General features: G+C 35.7%; 1 protein-coding gene across 6 annotated transcripts in view; it reads left to right on the top strand.

Annotated features, from left to right (window-relative positions):
• LOC109110213 (RNA binding protein fox-1 homolog 3-like) overlaps positions 1-14,933 on the top strand; it is a 148,660-nt gene that overhangs the window by 61,173 nt on the left and 72,554 nt on the right. Inside the window, exon 1 of one of the 6 annotated variants that reach the window (XM_042747518.1) lies at positions 2,482-2,911. The exons of the other annotated variants lie outside the window; for them this stretch is intronic. Within the exon in view, the coding sequence (XP_042603452.1) occupies positions 2,894-2,911 (18 nt within the window). The 5' untranslated portion in view covers positions 2,482-2,893. Of the gene's footprint in view, positions 1-2,481; positions 2,912-14,933 lie in introns of those variants that run through there. 6 annotated transcript variants of the gene reach the window in all.

Below are 14,933 nucleotides of genomic sequence, written 5' to 3'. Positions count from 1 at the left end.
ATTTGAATCAAACTAGAGATGATCACAGTCAGAAAAACTGGAGTCAAATATTCAGACTCAAACAATCACAGTTGAGTCAAGTAATCAAGCTAGTTTCAGAGAAACAGATTAGAGAATCCAACTAATGACAGAGACTTGGATTCTAAGAATCAAAGCAGACTTAAAGAATCAAATATACTAATAAATAATCAAATGTACTAATATCCTTTGACAAAGAGTCGATAAGGATTTTAGTAGAGTCAAAAAAATATGGCAAGAGTCAGAGATTCAGACGAGTATTGGAGATTCAGATTAGAGAATCAGTTAATTAAATTACAGAATCAAACTATAGTCAGAGGGGAATCAGATTCAGATAATCAAAATAGAGTCAAAAAATGAAACTAGATCCTAAGATTAAAACCGGTGTCTTAGATTCAGACTAGAGTTAGAAAATCTGGATAGAGAATCAAACTAGAATCAAAGAATCAATCTAATAATACTAATGCTAGAGAATTCAGACTAGTCAGACAATCAGATTGGAGTAAGAGAATCAGAATCAGACTAGAGCTTGTCTAGATTAGTCTTCAGTCAGATCACAGAAAACAACTATTCATTATGCTTATTCACAGCAACAGTGAGACGGAGAGAGAGATAAACCGAGACGAGTGCAGATCTGGACCCAATGTATCCTGTTACATGTGTGTTTTTACCTCTTGTAGTCTAATTATCATTTCTAATATTATTCCTCAGAGGTCTAAGAGAGATACTAGAGAGAAAAAAATGACCACAGATAAAAATCCAATTAAATGAGCGGATGGCTTGGAGAAGACGAGCAACAGTGAAGTCAGATGATATTACAGCGTGCGTGTGTGCGTGTGTGTGTGTGTGTGTGAGGAGACGGGTGTGTGTGCGTGTGTGTGAGTGGTGTGTGTGTGTGTGTGTGTGGTTTGTCGGGCTGCGTGTGTGTGTGTGTGTGTGAGGAGACGGCCAGCATTTCTCTCTCTCTGTGGTTTGTCGGGTTCATTTTGAAAGTGTTTCTTGCAGGCAGATATTGATGACCTGTTTTTAAGATGTGCTGACGCAGCAGTGATACTACAGCGTCTCCTCATGTACTTCTCACTCACTCGCTCTCTGCTTCTCTTCACATAAAAGAAATGGAAACAAACTACATCACCGACCACCACTATAACAAAACAACTACACAACACATCACAACAACAATAAAAAAAAAAAATAATAATAATAAAATTACAATATTATCATTCAAGTACAGTCTCTTTTGGAGACCATTAAGATTTTTATTTATTTATTTAATTGCATTGTGACATTTAAACACATTTGTAAAATCTCTTAATCTCTTTTCTTGCAGTTTTGCTTTTAACTTTTCCCAGTTATTCTTAAAAAAGATTCAAAATTTCCAGTAAATTTTGGAAATTAGGGTTGCAAAAAGGTGGAAAATTTCCAGTAAATTTTGGAAACATACCATCAAATTTTCCAGGATTTGTTTGGAATATTCCAGGGATTTTTGGAAAGTGTTTTTTTTATTTCTATTAATTAACAAAAAACTAACAAAATTAAATCTTCCATTACAGCAAACACAAACAAAAACAAATAAAGTCATAAATTAAAGTTATAAATAAATGCTTCTAATTTAAATATTTTGTTCATATATATATAATATATCTATATATAAGGTCTATAATATATATTCTATATATATATATATATATAATATATATATATATATACATATATCTGCATAGCAATGAATGAAAAATTACCTTAAATGTACTTAATTGTCTTAAAATAATGTTGCAATAAAAACAAAAAAACGAAAGAGAAACGTAATGGCCTTTGAATTAGTTTTCTTGCTAAATAAATGCAAAAATATTAGATCTTTTTTGTTGTTGTTGTTCACTTTTTTTTGCATTAAATGGGAAATATTAGTATATTTAGTTGGTTAGTTCGTATTTTTATTTATTTTTTGTGTTACAATAATGCCAAAAATGGTAAATATACTTAATTGTCATGATTAATGTCATGATGCAATAAATAAATAAGTCCTTAAATTAACTTGCTTACAAAATATATTGTATAATAGGTCATTTTTGAGGAGTACATATATATAATTACTGCAATGTAATAGGAGTACATACATACATACATATATATATATATATATATATATATATTATTTAATTTTAAAAAAAAGAAATTTACCCCACATTACAGTAGTGGAAGTAAGTGTTTTGTGTGTGTGTCTGTGTGCATTAAATGAGTGCATTTTTTAATTAAATGTCAAAAAATTCATAATTGCCTTTAATTAATAGACTAAAAATATTGTCTTGCAAAACAGAACTATTTCTTTCTGGTGAAATATGACCCGTATGTGGTGGCTCCCAGCACACGTAAGAGACACAGATTTACAGTTCACTGTTTTAATGACATACTGTACATGACAGAGAAAGAAACACGGCTCTGTCCTCCGTCTTTATATGGTCTCCCATGTTTCATGTTGTTTGTTTGTGGTGGCTGTCGGGTTTCGTATGGCGTATCTTGAGAGGATTGTGGGTAGAGCCTGTTCACTCACATCCGCCATCAATACTGTCATCAGAGAAAACCCCCTTGCTCGCTCGCTCACTCTCTCTCTCTCTCCCCGCTGGAGGCTGCTGTTATCCTGCTTCAGACTCAGTCTTAAAGTAAAGCTGCTGTGAGACGAGAGCAAAGGAAGGAGTAAAAGAGTATCAGGCACCCTGACGTCGCTTCTCGAGGTGTTTCCTGAGAAAACCTCCAAACATCAGAAAAGTCAGAAGCGGCGTCTTGGAGGAGAGAAGTGTGGAGGAGACAGGAGGAGAATCCAGCTGTCCTGAACTCCAGAGAGAGAAAACATCTGTAGAGGGTTTTTGCGGCTGAAATGATGATGTACTTTTGGGTGAGTATGAAGAGCGTGGCATGTGCTGCATGGCTGTGACACGCGCAGGAGAAACACGCTGGTGTGACGGGATGTTCACATATACTGCGCTTCTGTTACTCATCTTTGGTCAACTGTGAACTACTCGCTTCTCTTCCGCTCTGTACAGGGAGGTTAAGATGAATGGTATTGCTCAGAGGAGGCTCGTTTAGTGCTCAGGAGACTTTACGGAGTTCAACTTTGCATAAAATTAATCAGAAACAGACCTAAACAAGTTGTCCAGTAAGAGTACAGAGTTATAAAATGAGTGTTTTAAATAATTTGATGAGAAATGTTTGCGTTCCTATTGAGATCTTAAAAAAAAAAAGTGAAAGTGACGTGACATTCAGCCAAGTATGGTGACCCATACTCAGAATTCGTGCTCTGCATTTAACCCATCCGAAGTGCACACACACAGAGCAGTGAACACACACACACACTGTGAACACACACCCGGAGCAGTGGGCAGCCATTTTATGCTGCGGCGCCCGGGAGGGGTGGGGAGAGAGCAGTTGGGGGTTCGATGCCTTGCTCAAGGGCACCTAAGTCATGGTATTGAAGGTGGAGAGAGAACTGTACATGCACTCCCCCCACCCACAATTCCTGCCGGCCCGAGATTCGAACTCACAACCCTTCGATTGGGAGTTGAATACAAAATTTACACTTCATAAAAAACAACAACTACTGTTGATTGCAGAGTTTGGGATCTGAGCAGAGTTTGAGATATCATTGAAATTTCTTTTGAAACCATACATGAAATGTGTGAAGGAGGCAACTCCATTTGCTCTTCATTAAATCTTATTGGTGACTTGGAGAACCATTTGAGATCTCTTTCCTAAAGGTGATTTAGGAAAGTGGTATTGCTCAGAGATTGCTCTTTCATTGCTCAGGGAACTTAATATTTCTCTTGGTATCAGCATTGTCCCATTTTTCTCCATTGATCTCAATCTCATTGCTGTCTCGGAGAAACGTTTGAGACCTCGGTGAGATCTCCTCTGCGATTATAGATTGCGCTTTCAAAGCTCAGGGAGCTTCATGTGTTTCTTGGTTTCAGCATTATCTCAGATGTTTCTCCTACAATAAAAAGAAATAAAAATAAGGTCTCTTCTGAAACTCCAAAGTAGACTTTTGAGTCTTTTTCAGTCCCACCGATGTCCTGGAGAAACATTTGAGACATCAGTGAGATATCAAATGTGATTTTTCGGTTTCTGTTCTGTTCTCAGGGAATTAAGTATGTTTCTCTGTATCAGCATTATCCCAGATGTTTCTTCTAAAATCAGAAATAAAATGTAAGAACTCTTCTGGAACTAGTTTATGGAGGAGACAGTTGAGATCTGCGAAGCGGGCGACTCCATTTGCTTTCCACTCAATCTCACTGCTGTCTTGGAGAAACATCTGAGACGTCATTGAGATCTCCTGAGTGGTCTGTCTTTTCTATAGATGATTTAGGGAAATATGCATCTCTTCTGAAACTCTAGCGTAGACATATGTGAGAATAGGGCTCTTTCTCTCAGTAGAGAAATTGCAAAAACTCAGCAAATGTCTCTCTTTGATTTCCTTTCGTTCTCGTTGCTGTGTAGCACTAATTCTTAAAGTTATGTTCATGTGTGTTTTGTTTGTCCTGCAGTATTTGATTCTTCAAAACATGTCTTGCTGAGGATGATTAAGGGATCAGATGCTCCAAGCACTTTTCACATTTCATGTGCAACTAACATTTTCCTCAGAAAACGTAACAATCCTGTTTCTGAAATGCATTGTCGTCTCAAAATACAGCACACTCTATAATGATTTGCACTTTACAATCAAAGCCTTTTACATTTAGACTGCCAAATGATGGATTGATCCTTAATTTAAAAACATTTGGCTTTCACACAAAGCTTTATTGATTAAGTTTATTGATTTTAATTGCATTGATGGAACGAAAACGCAAGCAACACAAATATTTGAATGATGTTTTTTGATCCAAAGAATCTTTTTCTTCCTCTTCACTAGAGTTTATCTGAATTATTTTGATCAATTCTAGTTAATAAATTTTAACCCATTATTAGCAGAATCACTTTTATTGCTCATAGCTAGTTTTAGAGATGTGACCAAACCTCTAAAGCTCTCAATAACAACTGTATGTTTCTTATGAATTCATTTTAATATTTGTTGTTTGTTTTTCTCTTCTAATCAATACGCAAGTTGAAGTCAGTAAAGTCGATCAATAAAGTTTTTGTAAGAAAACCAACTGTTTAACATCATTATTGATCCATCAGTCTAAATGTAGAACTGAGGTTTCAAATGTTTTAATGATGTTTTAGAAACAAGTTGTGTGTTTCAGATAAAATACGAATGAAATCTGGACGCAGAAGGAGCTCTAATATGAGAGCATTTTCATTTGTGTCACATGTTTTGATCACTGAATCATTCCCAGACTTCCATTTGTTTCATTTTACAGTTTTCATCACTTTTTTTTCTAACATGTGGAAAACTGTGTCCAGCTTCCGGCTGATTTTCAGTGATTGCAGTGAAAGAATCAGATTGAGCCTGTAGTGAGAGACAGGCGAAGGGTGTACAGGTGTGTGGTGTTACCTGTCTCTCCGGCTGTCCCTGGGGAGCCGGCAGCACTGCAGTGCAGTATGGGAATTGAGTGCATTCGCTCCTCATTAGAATATTTATTCAGGAAACAGATGTTCAGTTTGAGGGCGACACCTTGGGCTCTCTGTCCCCTGCTGTTCTCGCACACACACCCGCGAGCGTAGGCTCTGAGGGGCTCGAACCCTCTGCAGCAGCATTAATCTCTCTGAATGGAGCTCCATCTGCTGAAGAGAAACACTCAGGTGATGGAGTCACACGAGACATTACTGAGACAAAACACCAGATCAGATTCAACCCTGATGGGCTGCGTTTCATCAGAGATAGAGAGAGAGAGAGAGAAGGAGAGAGAGAGAGAGAGAGAGAGAGAAGGAGAGATGTGTGGTGTTTGTCTTGCTCTGAATGTGATGAATAATTGACGAGAACAGAGGCTTTACTGAGGAACAACAGATGATGATAATAGAGGAGATCTATCTATCTATCTATCTATCTATCTATCTATCTATCTATCTATCTATCTATCTATCTATGTCTATCTGTCTGTCTGCCTGCCTGCCTGTCTGTCTGTCTGTCTTCCATCCATCCATCCATCCGGTCTGTCTGTCTGTCTGTCTGTCATTTGTTCTATCTATCTATCTATCTATCTATCTGTCTGTCTGTCTGTCTGTCATTTGTTCTATCTATCTATCTGTCTGTCTGTCTGTCTGTCTGTCTGTCTGTCTATCTATCTATCGTTCTATCGTTCTATCTATCTATCTATCTATCTATCTATCTATCTATCTATCTATCTATCTATCTATCTATCGTTCTATCTATCGTTCTATCTATCTATCATTCTATCCATCCATCCATCCATCCATCCATCTATCGTTCTTTCTATCGTTCTATCTATCTATCGTTCTATCTATCTATCATTCTATCTATCGTTCTATTGTCATATCTATTGTTCTATACATACAGCAGGATGAATAGACAGATAAATTTAAATGAATGAATGGAGTAATTTTTCAAAATTTGTAAAACACATATCCCCTAAAAAAAAACCCACATATATCACATTTGATATATTAAAAAAAAATACACACTATATAAATGTTATAAAAGTATAAATAATACTATTTCAAAAAACAGCAAGTTTAACATTTATAGCTGCTTCTTTGCATGTCTCTCGATTACAGTGTCATGTTTGAGTGTTTGAATGAGATCGGACTGATACAGCGGGTCACTGAAGTTTCTGGAACTGGGATTACACGAGTAAGAGATTCCAGGTCAATCGGGAGTGATTCCCAGAGGATGCGCCCCAAACACTCCTCAGCGTGTCGTTAGAGAAATCCGCTAGATTCCAGCACAGTTCCAGCTGAGGTTAAGCGCCATTAATCGTCTGTGTTTTTAACATATGGCTTGTTGTTTGTAATTTTTCCCTTCAGGATGTGAGTGGAATGAGATTAGAGGATGATTGTGTTCTGACCGGCGGCTCTGCCCACATCTCAGCTGCCGCACCTGCCTCATATTGATTAACCACTAACAGCAGTTTCTCACTGCGAGATTTTCATATACACATCCACTGAGAGCGACGGCCGCTCAGGGGAAATCACATTGGAGTTGTGTGCAGAAGTTCACCTCTGCGATCGCACCTGCCGTCATTAGATTCTTGTGCATATGGCAAAACCGCAGCGGGCCGGACCGATCTATACACACCGAGAGAAAGAGAGAGTCTAATGTCTGCCAGCCGTCACATCGCTAAAGATATTAATCGACATCCACCATCTTGTTGTAGGGCCATTAATGTTGAGTCTGGCCCAGTGCTCGGCCCTCCACAGGGACCGATAACATCGGCACACATTTATTATAATGTGTTACAGTGATTTTAGCAAACACACGGGACAAAGAAGTGGCAGCCAAAATGTAACAGACACCAGTGTCTGAGATCTAAAATTAACCCTCAAGAGTCCATTTAAAAAAGTTACTCAGCTCAGATATTTTTGTGCTTTCAGTCCTGATCATAACTACCAGAAATGTATTCATTTTCAGGATTTTAACCCTTTTTAATGGCAATTTATGTAATGCCACTGTTGTTGTTGTTTTTTTTAATCCAAAAAAAAAGATCAATTATTTTGCATATACTAAATGCTAAGCAGAATTTGTTTGCTTGTTTATTTGATTATTATATTATTATATTGATTATTGAAGCCTTGCCAACAGAATGAAAGCCTATTAACAAGGAATGCATGATTTTATGCTTAAATCACACTATGGTTTTAGTTGTGACGTTTTTGAAATTAGCTATTTTTTTACCTAGTGTAAAACAGATTTATATAAGGAAATGAGAATTAAATATTAAAATTATAATGCAAATGCACAGTTTTAATAAAATGTATGCTGTTTGCATTAGCACAGCTAAAATGATTAAAAAAAAGAAAAAAAAAGTTCAGTACACAAAAGGGTTAAACGATTATAAATACAAGTTATCCCAATTATCCTTACTGTGTAATGTTTAAATCTAACCAAACAATGTGGAAACTTGGCAGTGGCACATTAATGCAGAATTTAATCGTTTTGAGTGCTGTTTTTTATTTGCCTAATTAGCATAGACCAGATAAACAGATCATCATCTTAATGGGTTATGGCCATAACATAAACTAAAAGATATTGACTATTTAATAAAAGGACAAACTCCAGCCTCCTGTTTTGAATAAGAAATAGGAACTAAAAGCAGTTCAGTGGTTTAATATCCATGAGTTTCATCTCGACTAATGTGTCTTTAAGTTTCTGAGACTTTACTGCGGCCGGTATTTTCAGTGCTGCTTGTTGCCTGTTGGGCTTGAGTTTTTTACACGTTTGATAAGGATGCAGATGTGATATGGATACAATACAAGCATCACAATTTCTGTTTTCACAGTTCCGCTCCGTCAAAATCACAGAAAATATATGTTTTTGTGTTTCCTCGCAAGAGAGTATTGTAAGTAACCATTAAATTTGTTTGTTCTTTGATGGACTTTATATTGACTCATAATATATATAATTTTTTAGTATAAATTAAGTATTTAGATGTTATTTCAGTATTAATTTATACTGTTGTAGTATTTATTTAATAACTATTACACATTTAATATTTTGAGCTTTTATTTATGCATTTTCTTTATATCTGTAATTTTTCTATATTTATATTTTTTTCGTTAAAACATCTTTTTTCGTAATAATGGGAATGTATGTCGTTAACATGACAATTTTCTCGTTAAAATTACATTTTCTCGTAATAACGACATGATGTTAAAACAACAATTATGTCTTTAAAATGATAATTTTCTCGTTAAACCTTTTTTTTCTCGTAATAACAGTCTGTCATAAAAAACAATGTTTTTAACGGCATATCTTTTTATCAAGATAAGTTGTTTTAATGACATAACATCTTGTTATTACGACATAATTAAGTGGATAAAACAATGTGTGTGGCTGCAGTGCATCACCGTATTATTTATACATGTATAATAAAACTAAACAAACTTTTGAACAGTTGTGTGTGTGTGTGTGTGTGTGTGTGTGTGTGTGTGTGTGTGTATTAGTTATTTATGCTATTGTTTAAAAGTTTTTTTTTTTTTTATTAGTCTCTGTTCACCGATTCTACATTTATTTGATCAAAAAAGATGAACATTTTTGACATTTAATTACATTTTCAAATAACTGTTTTCTATTTGATTATATTGTTAAAGCATGTTATTACTGCTATACTTAACTGAATTATCACATGTGGACTTCATCTGTATGATGTCAAAATGTTGCAGATGTTCAGTGCGAGCTGTTTTCGTAGTTTCAATAAGTGCTTGTTTTTGGGCTAAATATGAAGTTTTGACTTACAATATATTCTCAAAACAAAACAAATTCATCTAACTAATTAAAAGAAAAAAAAAATAAATTATTATTTTCCTGGTTTGATCTGTTTAAACTCGGTGTGTGTGAGTGAGGAGGCTCTGCTGTGAGATGTATGATGTCATATCAGCTTCAGTGTTTTCCTTCAAAAGTGTTTCTCCATTAAGGGTCGTAAAGCTGTTTAATTTGCTTTATACAGTGCGGCCGGGGGCCAGTAAAGCCCTGCGGTGCTGCAGTGACAGTGTGCGCGCGTGCGGAAGGGCTGTAAAATGTGAGCACAGAGTGACATTAGTGTTATGGGGTATTGACCAATTTTTGGAGAGTTTATGGTGCTAATCAAGGGCCGCGTCCGAGCCGGAGATGAATGTGTGTGCTGTGGCAGAGAGCAGCAGGTCACGGAGGGAGTGTGTGGTGTTTTTTATGCTGGGACTTTAACGGATGTGATGTGGAGTCAGTCTGTATGAAGATGTCCCGCGCCAGATACTGTCGGTGTATATTTAGTGCTTTAATAAACAGCGTGTTGCATCCCTGAAGAGCTTCTCAAACCACAAGCTGCTGAAATGTAAAAATCCTCACACTTTCCTACATAGCCTTCTCTAATTAGAGCATGGTGCACCCTGGATACTAACGAAGAGAGTGTTACAGGTGATCCTTCAGTGAAGTCCTTAGTTTGTGAGATGAGTGTTTAGTGAAGGGCACATGAGATTTACAAACCACAGATACTGACTCATTTAGGCAGTTTTCTCATCAGTTGATGGTCAAATTTGGGAGTGACACTAGTGATTTAGCAGTGTTGGTGAACTAGGGCACCACAGCCCATCCAGAGTCACTGCTTTGTCTCAGTTTGGTACATTACAAACATAAGCACATAAAAGCAGAAAACATTCAGAAGTAAATGTTTGGGTAGTTTCTGTAGTATCTATCATCTGTAGTATCTATCTATCTATCTATCTATCTATCTATCTATCTATCTATCTATCTATCTATCTATCTATCTATCTATCTATCTATCTATCTATCTATCTATCTATCTATCATCTTAATACAGATGTTTAATATCTGTAGCACAGTATGTATGTGTTTGTGTGTGTTACTGAGTAAATCTGCAGTTGTTTTCTTTGGCTTCTCTTGTAGCAGAATACAGCAGATGTCTGGTCTTCCTCCTCAACCATGAACAAACACTCTGAGTGACTGTAGTTTACACACACACACACACACGCCGGCTGAGTGAGGGAATGTGTGCTAATGGACAGAGAGAGAGCTGATATTGAGGGTATATAGTTTCTGTTGTGTAGTGATGTGTCTCAGGGTGTGTCTGAGAGCAGATGGATGAGAAACCATCTGCTACAAATGGACCTGACACACACACACACACTCTCTCTCTCTAATGTTAATGAGCACATACCATAGACTCGCACTGTTTATATATGAAGCTAAATATAATGACTCCAGATTTCAGTCGCGAAGCTGAAGGTAATGACTCCAATCCTCAAAACATAACTGTAGTATTTAGTTTATGAATTCTGTAATTTTCTTAAGATCACACATGAGATTTCAAACCATCAGTTGCTCTTGTACAGTCAGAGTATATAAGCAAAATATTTTCCTCTCATAGTTGCATGTATATGTTTTTGTTTATGAAATGCACACAGAAAGTTAATGCTTTTAACATCTGATTTAAAGAGGTCAAGAAGCTGTATCTGATTTCATTTGTTAACAGCCGTCATAATAGCAATTAACATGAATGATGCTGAAATGTGGTCAAGATGACATTCAGATATAAAAATAAAGCAGCAGTAACATACTACCAGTCAGATATTTACTCATTTTATGACTTTTTGCTTCAACATTTTGAAGCTGAAGCCATTTGACCTAAATATTCTCTTGAAGTACCGCATTATATTTTAAAGTTATATTTCAATAATAAAACATATTTACTTTATTCATTATTCCCTGATGTCGCTTAATGGTGACATGACATGCATCTATTTTTTGTTTATTTTAAAATGTGGTTAATTGTGTTATATTTATATTTGCTATATTTAATTTATATATATATATATATATATATATATATATCTATACATATCTATATATAACTATCCCAGATTTTACTTGAGATAACTCAAATATTAATCATTGAGTTGTCACTTTATGCAACTTCAGATTTTAAATAGTCTAGACTTTCTTTAAAAAATAAAGGCATCTCAAATACTCAAATGCAATATTTTGAAAGTTTGGAATAGTAGTCCAAAAGAAAAAAAGAATGACATTTACAGATAAAAAATCAATATGGATGTAGTGAAGTCATCTAAAACATAAATATTATTATGCATTTACAGATAAAGAAAGTTACATAAAATATTTACAAATCTTTAGAATGTAGTTAAAAAAAAATATGAAAAGAAGAAAAAAAAAAATGAAAACCCTTATTGGTAAGGTGTAGGTGCATAACATTCACAAGTACAAAACATATTTTTGTTGGTTGGAATAGATGCTGAAACGTATTGACAACAAAACTAAAACCTTAACATTATTATGCATTTACTGCCAAAGAAACGTCAAATATTCACAGTTCTGTATGATCAAAAGTAAAAGAAAATATGAAAAGCTTTGTAATGTAATGACAATAATATTTGTCTCCAAAACTCATGTGAAGCATTCAAGCAGAAGCTTTTAGATCAAAAGGCTTTGAAGCATAAATTCAGTCACCTGTGTCTGAGTGGTGGTGTACGTCTCACTGCAAGCGCTCTTCCCTCTGTAGTGTGGATGTTGATGAACTTTGCAACACTGACACAGTTATTGAGCTGAATTAGGACACTATAGTCTTCTGTAGAGCTTGGACTTGCCTCATATTTGATAAAGTTTGCATCATTGTTTCCTGTGAAACTTGAACACAATCTGTATCGTATAAAGCACTGTAGAAATCAAGGTGACTGCACTAGTGAGTGGGCCGCGCTGACGCTCACCGTACAGCGGGATTGGACCTGTATCTTTGGGGAGCGAGTGAACAGGATCCTCCCCAGCGTTCACTCCTCCGTCTCATCTCTCCGCTCCTCTGTGAGTGAGTGGACGTCTGGCTGTTTGCCTGCTCACTTTTCACGTTCTCTTCCTCCGCCGCTGTGTCCTGTATTTCTCCTCATCTTCCATCTCTATTTCTCTCTCTCTCTTTCTCTAGGAGTGATTAATGGTGCGGCATGTTTCTGCTTTTGCCCTGCAGCATCTGCAGTGCAGCACCTCTCACAGTCTCTGTCTGTCTCTCTGCGCGTTTCCGTCTGTCTGTCAGGTCCTGCGGCTCTTCATCACACACTGTCACGAGTGTGTTTGTTATGTAGGCTGAGTCTGTGGGCCAAATGGCATCAGAAGGTCTTTTTGGTGGATTTGGGATGGGGCTAGTGCCATGCTTCTGGTTTTATTGTGAAGAATTCTTCTGTGTTTGTTATTCCCAAGAAAACAATCTGTTTTTATGATCTTTCATTAAAATGTAATCACTTTCTCCATGTCTGAAGCAGCTTTTTAAAAACAGAGCATAAAGGGATGGAAAAGAGCATGCTCTCGAGATGAATTGCATTTATTTTTTTCAGTTTTTAAATGGATATGTCTTAAACACAGAATAAAAATGGTGAGAGATGCCAAAAAAAAAGCTAGACTCATTGAAAATGTGTGTCTGTCTACATTTTTTGCTCCAAAAACTTACTTATACATAAATTCACTGCAGTTTCCAGGTGAAACTAACACTAGTAGCAGTTTGTTTGTTCAAATTATGTTTAAGTGCAGATTATCAATTAATAGAGACATATTTTCATGCACAATACCATCTTATGACATCAAAGCATGCTCACCATTTTGTATGACTTGTAATCTAATAATACATTTTGATGTTCTTATCACAAAATCTGCTCTATATCTGTGGCATTTCTGACATGGTAAACTTGCTCGGTAGTGCACCCAGTACAGAATTAAAGTTTTATTTATTTATTTATTTATTTTTTTTTTTTCAGGACCTCAAAGTTGCTTAACAAATACATACATAATCATACATAAAACAAAACAATGTAGATGCAGAAACAAAACATACAAAGTGGGAAATGCAGCAAAGTTCAAAAAAGTTAACAAAAAAAGTGTACAAAAACGTTATATATATATTGTTGTTGTTGTTTCAGCCACGTTTTTATTTTTATCTCGCTTTAATTATTTTTCCATGATTTTTCAGAAATAATTCTAATATGCTGATTTGCTGCTAAAAAAAAATATAAAAAAAAATCAATGTTAAAAACATAAGTTTGAAAACCAGGATTTATTCAGAGTTCTTTGATGAATAAAAAGTACAACAGCATTTGTTTAAAATATAAATCTTTTGCAGCATTATAAATGTCTTTGTCACTTTTGATCAATTTAATCACCATTGATAAATAAGTTTTAATTTCTTTCAAAAAAATAATCCTTAAAAAATTCTAACCACAAACTTTTGAATAGCAGTCTAAAATAATGCCATCTTCACAGCATGATAAAGACCAATCAGAATCAGAACCAAATTTAGAATTCATATGAATGCAAATAATATAATGATGTCATCACAGCTCAACTCTGAAAATTCTTAATTTACATCAATGGGAGGTTTTTATGTTTTAATCGTACTGTTTTAAGTATAAAGCTTATAAATAGCAAAAATGCACACCTGAAACTGGAATAATCCGGAAAATAATGCTGAATGTACATGAAATATGAGCTGATTTAGTCAGTAGTTTTGGTTAATTCTGATAACAGCGTGTAAACGGCCCCGTGGTCATGTGACCACATGAAGGCGAGACGCTGCAGAAAACATGCGGCTTAAATGAAGTGTAACACATCAGAGACACAGACAAACCTGCTGCTGAACACACACACACAGTGTTGCAGTGATGTAATTTGTAGTGAAATCACATTACCGTGTGTGTGTGTATGATGGGCGCCGTACACAGAACATCTGTTACTGACACACAGCGTTTGATTGATGCCTCTGCGTATGTGTGAGTGCATGTCTTTACAGTGAGAATCTGCACATGAACACAGTACTGTATGTACAACACAGTGCTTTTCACACTTTCTGCCCAGAGTTTTGAATGTTAAAATGCTGTAATAGTGTCCAGAGCGTATAGAAACCATACATATGTGATCTAGTTTCATACTTAGGCACATTATTACACTTTTAGTGCATTATAAACCTTTTACAAGCAGAGAAACAGATTAGAGAATACTGTGGTTTTGTGTTTTAGTCTTGAATGAGGTGATGTGCTCGGCGTGCATGTTGTTTTTTTATCGACTGCAGACAGGAATGAACACATAAGGGCACTTACTAGGCGTCAGAGAGCACTATGAATCTATTGATTTCAATGATGCAAGTATGTAGAGGATTTCAAACTGAACTGACTCTTTAGTAACCCTTAAAACAGATCTTACACATTCTTCTCCATCAGTCAGTAAGATTTCTCTTATTAAGTCTCTTCTGCTCACCAAGGCTGCATTTATTTGATCAAATATACAGTAAAAACTGATGTTTTATTTTTTCAAAATTATTTTG

The sequence above is a fragment of the Cyprinus carpio genome, chromosome B21 (assembly GCF_018340385.1).
Source record: "Cyprinus carpio isolate SPL01 chromosome B21, ASM1834038v1, whole genome shotgun sequence".
In the NCBI taxonomy this organism is placed as follows: domain Eukaryota; kingdom Metazoa; phylum Chordata; class Actinopteri; order Cypriniformes; family Cyprinidae; genus Cyprinus; species Cyprinus carpio.
Note: the sequence above shows the minus strand (reverse complement) of the source record. Positions and strands in the feature narration are given on the sequence as shown.